Genomic DNA, 10,898 nt, shown 5'->3' with positions numbered 1-10,898 from the left:
CATGCGGAATTTGCAAGAAGACAAATCACTTGGAGAAGGATTGCTATCATCGAGGAAAGCCACAGTGCAAAAACTGCAAAAGGTTCGGGCATGTGGAAAAAGATTGCAGAGATAGAAGAAATCATCAAGCCAACTATTCAGAAAATCAAAATGAGAAAGAGTACATGTTCTATGCATGTCACTCGGCAACGGAAGCACGAGAAGAAGAATGGTACATCGATAGCGGATGCAACAACCACATGACATCCAACGAGACCATCTTCCGTGAGTTAGATACTTCAGTCAAGACGAAGGTGAAGATGGGCAATGGAGAACTGGTGGAGACAAAAGGGAAAGGTACAATTGCCATAGAAACTAATAAAGGTACGCGATTTATTAGAAATGTTCTCCTAGTACCTCGTCTTGCACAAAGTCTATTAAGTGTTGGCCAAATGATGGAAAATGGATATGCCCTCCACTTTGAGAAAGATTCTTGTCGAATTTACGACAAGAAAAATAACCAAGATATTGCAGTAGTAAGAATGGGAAAAAATAGAAACTTTCCCATTCAATGGCAATATCCACAAAAGGCAATGGTGGCTCAACTCGACGATACGAGTCTATGGCACCGAAGATTTGGGCATTTCAACCTAAATGCCTTAAGGCTACTTCATCAGAAAAATATGATGAGAGACATGCCTCTTCTAAATGAAAGAGAAGGTGTATGCGAAGGATGCATGATCGGAAAGCAACACAGACAACCATTTCCAACGGAGAAAACATGGCGAGCTAAGGAGATACTAGAGCTTGTCCACACCGACGTTTGCGGTCCAATGCGCACACCTTCAGTAAACCAAAACAGGTACTTCATACTCTTTATTGATGACTACTCTAGAATGACTTGGGTATATTTTCTCCAAGAAAAATCAGAAGTCTTTAGAATCTTCAAGAGATTCAAGAACTTTGTAGAGAACCAAAGTGGTCGCAAAATAAAGAAACTGAGAAGCGATCGAGGTACCGAATACAACTCAAAAGAGTTCGACAAGTTCTGTGAAGATGAAGGTGTGGAGCATCAACTAACGGTGGCCTACACTCCACAACAAAACGGCGTGTCGGAAAGAAAGAATCGAACAGTCATGGAGATGGCGAGATCCATGCTGGCGGAGAAAGGATTGCCAAAGAAGTTTTGGGCGGAGGCAGTATATACATCGGTCTACCTACTCAACCGATGTCCAACAAAGGCCGTGCTAAACAAGACGCCGATCGAAGCTTGGTCAGGACAAAAGCCTTCAGCCAAACATTTGAGGGTCTTTGGAAGTATCTGCTACATCCACATTCCCTCAGTAAAAAGACACAAACAGGAGGACAAGACGGAGAAGGGAATCTTCCTCGGCTATAGCTCTAAATCCAAGGGGTATAGAATCTACAATCTTGAGACCAAGAAGCTGGTGACAAGTCGAGACGTGGAATTTGACGAACAAGCCTCTTGGAATTGGGAGACAGAAAGTGTTGAAAGGCAGACAACAACTACACTCCTAAAAGAAGTCACAGAACATGGAGAACAAGATCAACAAAGCCCACCAAGGTCCTCTTCAGAAGCCAATACCTCAAGTGGATCCGACTCAGACTCCTCACCAGACTTTCCACCTTTTCGGGTAAGAACTCTAGCAGATTTATATGAATCCACTGATATATATGAGACATGCAACTTTTGTTCTTTGGAGCCAAATAACTATGCAGAAGCATCCAAAGAGAAAGTTTGGATTAAAGCAATGGAGGAGGAGATAAAAATGATAGAAAAGAATGATACTTGGGAGTTGGTGGATCTTCCAAGTGACAAGGAAGTCATTGGAGTCAAATGGGTGTTCAAGACAAAGCTGAATCCTGATGGTTCGATCCAGAAGCATAAGGCAAGACTTGTCGCAAAAGAAGATATGCTCAAGAAGTTCAAGATGCAAGACTGCAAGCCAGTGGTTACACCTCTCATTCCAAATGAGAAGTTGAAGAAAGAAGATGGGTCAAAACCGACGGATTCTACAAACTATCGAAGTTTGATTGGGAGTCTACTATATTTGACGGCAACGAGGCCTGACATCAAGTATGCAACAAGCCTTCTATCCAGATTCATGGAAAGTCCGAAGGAGACCCACTATGGAGCAGCAAAGAGACTTCTCAGATACCTGCAAGGTACGCTCAACTATGGTATCTGGTACAAACCAAAGTCTGACTCACAGATCAGTGGATATAGCGATAGCGATTGGGCTGGATCTCAAGATGACATGAAAAGCACATCAGGCTATGCTTTCAAGCTTGGCTCAGGAATTTTTTCTTGGGGATCAAAGAAGCAAGACTCAGTTGCACTATCAACAGCAGAAGCTGAGTATGTTGCAGCAGCCGAAACAGCATGTCAAGCTATATGGCTTAGAAGAATACTAGCGGATATGGGTGAACCGCAAGACTCATCGACAGAGATCTACTGCGATAACAAGTCAGCTATAGCAATGGCTAAGAATCCAGTTCAGCACAATCGCACCAAGCACATCGACATCAAGTATCACTTCTTGAGAGATGTTGAAGCAAAGAAACTTATCGAGATGAAGTATTGTCCAACAGAAGAGCAGTTGGCGGACATCTTCACAAAAGCACTACCAAGGGACAGATTCCAGTTTCTACGAAGAATGCTTGGAGTAACCGATAAAAGCATCAAGGAGGAGTATTGAAGTGTGATGCATTTATCTAGAATATTCTAGGTGAGAATAAGCTATGTATATTCTAGAGAATTCACCACTAGCTAGATTAATCTAGAGTATTCTAAATAATACTAGGACAAGAATGAGTATTCTAGAGATTAGATATTTTCTATATAGTATCTAGATAATTCCTTAAGTGGATGTTAGTAGAGAATTCTAGATACAAGTTAGTGTAGTGGGATCTAGAAAGATCTTCCCACACCTATAAATAGAGCTCTTGTGAGCCATTTGTAACCAATCTAAAACCAATCTCAATAATCTCAAACATCTCAAAAACATCACTCTATCTAATATTATCTAAGTTCTTTGGAGACAAGAGCTCCACTCTAAAATCATTATCTCTATCTTCTACACACACTACACTCACAATATTCTCTACACCACTTCACTACAATCACTCACCACACTCAAACCTCTATATAATCACCTCCATTTTCTAACAGTTTGGTATGCATGTGGCAGGGAGTGTGGCAAGGTTTTGGGGTCATTGCAGTGTGGATTGGGTGAGAGCAAGCTGAAAGCAGTGTGGAGAAAGTATTCTAAGCCGGAGAGGGGCGCGGTTGCTATGCTTCCTCCATCCCTTCTATCACTCTAACCTATACTTGTTGAATGATTTCGAGATTGCTCAATGATTGCTCAATTCTCGAGATTGCTCAATGATTTCGGATGTAATGTTAAGACTGTGGATCATATCCGTGATGACAAGCTCGAACAGCAATATTAGTTGAAGTAAGGATGGCTTACATGTCCACCAAGTATCGTGTGAGTGCTCGAGAATCCTTGATGAGCATTGAGAGTGCAGTGCATATGCATCTACATTCATAAACCCATGACAACTGTCTTTCTCAAGAGATTCTATAAGAAATTGTGATCCTCACTTTTGCCATTGAATCCATCACCTTTTTCCTCTGTTTTTCATACTCAAAAGCCTTCTTCTCCTTTGCCAAATTTTGCTTCTCTTAAGTTCACAATTTTGTGTTTGTGTAGAATTGAAGTCTCTCTCTCTCTCTCCACATAATTGATAATTAATTAATTGAAATATTTTGGTTAATGTTCTTAAATTCACGATCAAATTTATGAATTCACAATTTAATGTTCTTGAATTCACGACCACATTTATGAATTCACAACTAAATCTATAAATTCACAATCAAAATAAATTACAGTTTTAATTGTGAATTCAAACTTTAAAAACTCAAATTCACAATTACTTGAATTCACAACCAAAATAAATTCTAGTTGTGAATTAAATTCAGGTTGTGAATTCGACTGATTGTGAATTCACAACCAACATAAATCTGGTTGTGAATTAAATTTTGGTTGTGAATTCGTTTGTTGTGAATTCACAACCAAAAAATTCTAGTTGTGAATTAAATTTTGGTTGTGAATTCGACTGGTTGTAAATTTAAATTTTGGCTGTGAATTCGACTAGTTGTGAATTCTCAAACAAAAAATTCTGGTTGTGAATTCGACTGGTTGTGAATTCAATTCACAACCAGTGTGAATTCACAACCAAAAAATTTTGGTTGTGAATTCACACTGGTTGTGAATTGCGGGATTTTTTAAAGGGGTGATGTAAAGTGGACATTTTTTTAATTTTTAATGTGGAAGGGTATTTTGGTAACAGTGGCTATTTTTTAATATTTTTATTTTAGTGGACAATTTTTAATTTTACAATATGAAAGTGGCCATTTTAAAAATCCACTCTTTACTTTTATGTAAAGATATAACACTAAAGCAATTATATATTATTGATTTACTTTTGTGAAAATAAAATATTGAACTAATTAAGAAATTCACTTGAATTTTAGCCTTTTAATATTTTTCTGTTAAGATTTTTAATTAGATATCTTGACAAGTTGAGAAACATTTAACTGAGTGCAAGATCATGCATATATCTTTATTTTTATTAATTTTCTAGCATTACTATATTATTATAAAGTGATAAACGTATATATATTGAGATATAAAATTTTCAGTAACTACTTAAATTATACAATATAATTATTATTTATTTATATTAATTAGTTTTAATTAATTAATTAATTGCAATGCACGCTTTTTCTGTAAGTTAATACAAGTGCTTCCGAAAAGTAATAGTGGGGATCGAAAACAATATCCATCGTGTGAAGAGACAATAATTCTGTTATTATTGAACTATAATCGAATTGTGACTTCTCATTAATCATCTGGATCTGGCTGTAACATCATAGCCTCACGACTCACGAGTCACAACGAAAAAAAAAGTGAAAAAAAAAAGAACAGTGTCAAATAGGACATGGATAAAGAAACATCTGTAGTTGTGAAACTCCTACATATCGAGAAAATTCCACTTCATACAACTATCCAAGATTGTAATAAGACAAGTCAACTACAAAATTAATAAATACTGTAATACATACCCCGCCCTCTCAGCACAATTTTGAGCCACTTTTCGTGTTATATAATGATTGCAAGAGTTCAGCCACTTGTTGTGTTTTGATCTTTTTTTTATTACATTTTTCTTCTATATAAGAATAAGAAATCTCAGTTTTAAGGTCATCCGCAACTTCCAGTACTTAACTCAAAGCTTTCTTCAACAGTCTTATCAATGAGGAGCAGCGCAGCTTGCCTGGTGGTTTCACTATGGATTTCGTGTTTGCTGGGCTCTACCTACGCCGCCACATTCTCTTCTCTCCACAGAACTCTCATCCTCACCGCTTCACCTAAAGCCGGACAAGGTAACTAACTAATTCACCCCATGTTACTCATAACACATGCATGTTTAGCTAATTCTGACAAAACGACGCAGTTTTGAAGGCCGGAGAGGACAACATAACCCTAACCTGGTCCCTCAACACCACCTTCGCATCCGGGATCGACTCCACCTACAAAAGCGTGACGGTGAAGCTGTGCTACGCCCCGATCAGCCAGAAGGATCGCGGATGGAGAAAAACGGTGGACGAGTTGGCTAAGGACAAGACCTGCCAGCACAAGATTCTCACCAAACCCTACACTTCTTCTAACAACACCTTCACTTGGAGCGTGAGGAGGGACGTTCCCGGCGCCACCTACTTCGTCCGAGCCTACGCCCTCGACTCTGCCGCCAAGGAGGTAGCCTTCGGACAGACCACGGACAGTCACAAGACCACCAACTTGTTCGAGGTTGAGGCAGTCACGGGACGCCATGTGTCGCTCGACATCGCCTCTGTTTGCTTCTCTGCCTTCTCCATTGTGTCGTTGCTTGGATTCTTCTTCATGGAGAAGAGGAAGGCCAAGTCATCCAAATGATCAACCATGCTTGACTTCTCATTCTTGTTTTGTTTAGGATAATATGCAAGTCCTATGAGGCCTACTCATAATTAAGGATATATATCATGTGTGATGTATGGTTGATTTCTGTTAATTTCAAAAATTTAAATGAAATACTTTTGATTAATGTTGGTTTAATTCAGTGTCTACTTTGTGATAAATTATTTCACAGAATTCCCAACCAGATGAAGAAATGTATATTAGAACGCTGATTCAGAAATTTTAGTGTCAGATCTGCATAGAAATAAAGTAAAACTGGTAGCAATTTCTGGATTTCTAGCATCAAAGTGATATGTACGGAAGAAAAAGGACTTTGGTATAATTAAGGAGATGCATGCATCACTTATTAGCATCAAATTGATATGTACGGAAGAAAAATTCTTACAATTACATAATAATTTGGGCAGAGAGGTGCATGGCTCTTTTCTAAAGTCAATGATAATGAAGAATTATTATATGGGTAATGGATGAGATGCTGACAAGAAATATATAAATTTAAATTGAATAATCTTGCCTATATAATTAAACAAAATTATCTCATCTCCCAATGCTTTCGCCAACTCTCAGATCAAGATCACTCCTAAAATTTCTGCGGTCATCATGCTGCTTAATTAATTATTTCAAAGTTCAACTTCTCATTATTAAATGGATTGTAAATGAGTAAACTACATGAAATTTTTCAACGTTCCAATTTAAAGTAAGGGAAAGTAAACTCCGAGAAACTGATGATATACATCAAATCAATAGGATGAGAGAAAAAAATGTCTGCTTCAAGTACAATAAAATATCATCAAGGAATTAAATAAAACCGAAGTCTTCGGAAAGCTACTCTTCATTTATCAAGCAGCATCATTTAGTAGAAAATTACAACTAATTAACTTTTTGAAAATATAAAGAATAAATGTATTGGGAAATTCAGAAGTTTTAAATTATACCAAAACCCCCGATTGATGTGTATGCCATATATATAACATAATCTTACTTGATATAATTAACATATATATATCAATCTGCAGAGATAAACACGCGCTTATGCCGATCTAATCTAACTGGCTGAAGGATTCTGCATGCGTCTAACTGATCAGCTTGGACTGACTCGGTAATTCATCAAGCACTAAGCCAAAAACGCACATACATAACGGATTTTATCCGTTATCTATGTAGAAAAACTTACGTAAAGTATAGTGGTGTTATGTATGTGGCGCTCATACATAACGGATATTTATACGTTATCTATACTATTATACATAACAGTTATCCATAAATAAACTACACCTGATAATATCCGTTATCTATAAGTCTTATACATAACGGCTCTGATCGTAATGAAAGTCTATATTTCTCCGTTATCTATATAGTTATACATAACGGCAATTTTAAATAAATAGCGTTGGAGTTTCCGTTATCTTTAAGCCTTATACATAATGGTTTCGACAGTCATGAAAGTTTATATTTCTCTGTTATCTATATAGTTATACATAACGGTTGTTTTCATATACATATACATTACACTTGTTTGTGTGATCTTTGAATGTTATAATAACGTCAAATTGTTGTTTAGATAACTCTTTTTTTACGTTATGTATGTTTTTATACATAACAGTTGTAGTTGTTATGTACTCCCTCCGTCCACCAATTAAAGGCCTAGGGGAAAAAACACGGGTTTTAAGAAAAAGTGTATTTTTATTAGTTGAGTGGAGAAATGGTCCCACTTTTTAAGAAAAAATGTATTTTTATTAGTTGAGTGGAGAAATGGTCCCACTTTTTTGTAAAGAATCTTTGACTTTTTTGATTAAATAATGAATAAAAACTTACCAAAAATAGGTAGGCCTTGTTTTTGTGGACGTCCCAAAAAGGCAAGTAGGCCTTGAATTGGTGGACGGAGGGAGTATATTTTTAAAATTTTCGTTATGTATGCTATAAGAGCACTCCCAGCAGAAATCCCCAAATTATGCTCCTATATTCCTCCCTAAAGCTTCCCTATTTAATTTTAGGATCTCGATTTTATAAATGCATACACCAGATCTCCTATTTTCTACATAAAAATAATAATTATGTGTGGGCCATACTAATTATAAGCTTAAAATAAATTTAGGGTGAGTGTAAATTTAAGATTGAATTTAGGTAGGTGTAAAATTTTTTGTGGGCCCCATCCAATTTAGGGGATCTGCTGGATGCATTTTTTTATCTCATTTTCAATTGTTTTAGCCTAAATTTAGAGTTAGTGATGCATTTAGGTGATCTGCTGGGAGTGCTCTAAACAGCCTAGCCTTTTATAATTTATTTGTAATTAAAATTAATTCTAAAATAATCAAATAATAAAAATCATCCATAAGTCATGTCATATACCATCCAAAATATTCATACAATCATCATCCGAATAGAGTTAACAAAAACACATGTTCTATCAGTCGTATGTCCAAAGAATGATAGCAAAATGATGATGCAACTAGCTAGATAGCTAGCCAACTCTATCCGAATAAACTTTCCCGCGAAGATGAGAAGCGCCCATTCAGCTTAATGGCTCAACTCAATTTTGTTCACATTATATATACCTGTTGACATTTAAAAAAAACATCCAAATAACGATCAGACTTAAGGGAAATTCTGTACCAAGAAATGCAATTTTATGCCAAAGCATATGAACGAAGAAAACTTCAAACATGAGTTGAAAGGTAATATGTCTGCAGAGTCGCAGATCTCAGTATATAAAAGTATTTTCCTGGTACATACCTAATTAAATACTGAGGGCAACTGATCGACAAACTTGGTCAATGACACGGTAGATTCAGGATCATAGTCAGGAGCTACTCTTTCAGCTAAGTCAATTAGCGTTTTCCAACCATCTATAAAGTTGTAGAGAAAGGAAAATCAACATGGTAAAAAGAATACTTCATGTTCTTTCACCAATCTAAATTACCTATTTCCTGCTAAGTTTTTCCAGAGAAGGGGCTGGTGTTTGATCCAACATTTGCATAACACGTCTTTAAAATAAAAAAAACTAGAACACAACATCAAAGCTAAAGAAGAACCACACATATCGTCATTCGCTCAAAATTGATAAAATCTCAACAAAATTTCCAACTTCTGGTCAAAAAAAGAAAATATCATGAAAAAGCTAAAAATTATATAATGGTTCTCATAACGCTTACATTGTCGTTATATAAGACTCGCTCATAGATAACATTTCGCATAACGGTTTAGGCTTAGCGTTATGTATCCATGTTATTACATAACAGTTTCTGTAACGGTAGAAATAACTGTTATAATAGACGCGCATATATAACGCTTGAACAAAATCGTTATAAAAGAAACGCTATAGATAACACATTTCATAACGGTTCAGGAGTACCGTTATCTTTATGACTAATAGATAACGCTAATACATAAAGCATTGCTTCAAACCATTATCTATTTATATACATAACACTACATAGATAACAGTTTTTTCTCGAACTGTTATCTATTATTAAAAAGGCGCTCATAGATAACGATTTTCAAAAAAACCGTTATCTATGTTGTGTTATGTATGTGTTGGCGTAGTGAAGACGAATGTCACATCATCCCCAAAGTAGACTAGAGCATTCAAGTGGAAGATACGACATTTAATGAAGAGCTTATCTTTTCACATGATGATGCGTTTGATAATTTCACCCTTTAATTATGGAGAGAATAATTCACCTGTAGTGCGTAGTGAATCGAGAGAGAATGATGAAACAGCTAAAGCAGGAGAAAAGTATTGTATTGAGTGTTTAGAATAGCGTGTCTTTACAATGACAGGCACATCTCTTATTTATAGGCGTTTACAAATAGGGGTCAGATGCTCATAAATACAACACCACTTTCCAATTTTGAAATGCACAAGTTTTTCTCATTTTCTTTGGGTAATCAACAATTAAAAAAAATTGTTGTGGTAGGTTTAAAGTAATTGTGCACCGCCATATATGAATATTAAATGCAAGTTCCAACACCTGATTTCAAAACTAGGATAAAAAGTTGTTTAAAATGACCATAGAATTAATGGTATAAATATTGCAGCATATATAAGTCAACTAGTATTTAATAAATATTACATTCCCAAGAAGTTCAACATAACAGCAAAATTGTTGTTCATATGCTAGAATCATTCATTCCCAAGAGGTTCAACATCTAAGTAAAGTTGCAACATCACAATAAAACGATTTCAACATAGTTCTAACATTAGACAACATCAACACAAAATAAAAAACATAGCCTACGTCCAATAAACTATCAAACCTCCCTCACGTCGTCTTGCCAAAGAAAAAACCTACAACTAGCAACAGTATGGACATGGCCAAGATTGCAGTGTGGAGTTCAAGATAACCACGGGGAGATTGCATGACATTCCCATGGTTATTCAGGCCTCGGTCAGATTCAAATGCAGTGGTTGTTGACGATTGAGATGGAAAATCACGCTGATAGGGGAGGCTTTGAGAACAGGCATACGGGGAAGTCCGGCGCATACCGTATCCGTGGTACTCATCGTACCAAAAGAAACCCTTGTAATGGGTGTCTCCCAACGGGCATTTGTAATACTAGCGGCCCGGATACCTTGCTTTCTCGGAGGCACATAACAGATTCATATGACCATGTCCACAGCTGCATAGAGGGGTAGGTGTTGATGTCTCAGACTCGGCCTCCATCCTACAACACCAATGTTTGACATCAATTCAAACCAAGAGAACAAATCAACACAATATCACTAAAAGCAAAACTGAATACAAGTAGACCATTAAAATGTAGCAGACTAGAGAGAACATATTGAAATGAATGAAAAAATTATTGCAATTGTCGAAATCGAACACAATTAAATGGAACTATATCATATAACATCATCAAAATCACATCAACACACAC

The 10,898-nt window shown here is 36.4% G+C and overlaps 1 protein-coding gene across 1 annotated transcript; it reads left to right on the top strand.

The window, feature by feature from the left end:
• Nucleotides 1-5,081: 5,081 nt before the first annotated feature.
• LOC131019674 (high-affinity nitrate transporter 3.1-like) lies at nucleotides 5,082-6,158 on the top strand. Its single transcript, XM_057948265.1, has 2 exons — nucleotides 5,082-5,449; nucleotides 5,521-6,158. Exons 1-2 carry the CDS (start codon nucleotides 5,320-5,322, stop codon nucleotides 5,997-5,999), a joined length of 609 nt encoding a protein of 202 aa, XP_057804248.1. The 5' UTR covers nucleotides 5,082-5,319; the 3' UTR covers nucleotides 6,000-6,158.
• The last annotated feature ends 4,740 nt before the right edge of the window (nucleotides 6,159-10,898 follow it).

The sequence above is a fragment of the Salvia miltiorrhiza genome, chromosome 4, assembly GCF_028751815.1.
Source record: "Salvia miltiorrhiza cultivar Shanhuang (shh) chromosome 4, IMPLAD_Smil_shh, whole genome shotgun sequence".
Classification (NCBI taxonomy): Eukaryota; Viridiplantae; Streptophyta; class Magnoliopsida; order Lamiales; family Lamiaceae; genus Salvia; species Salvia miltiorrhiza.
This window is presented reverse-complemented; position numbering and strand designations above follow the sequence as displayed.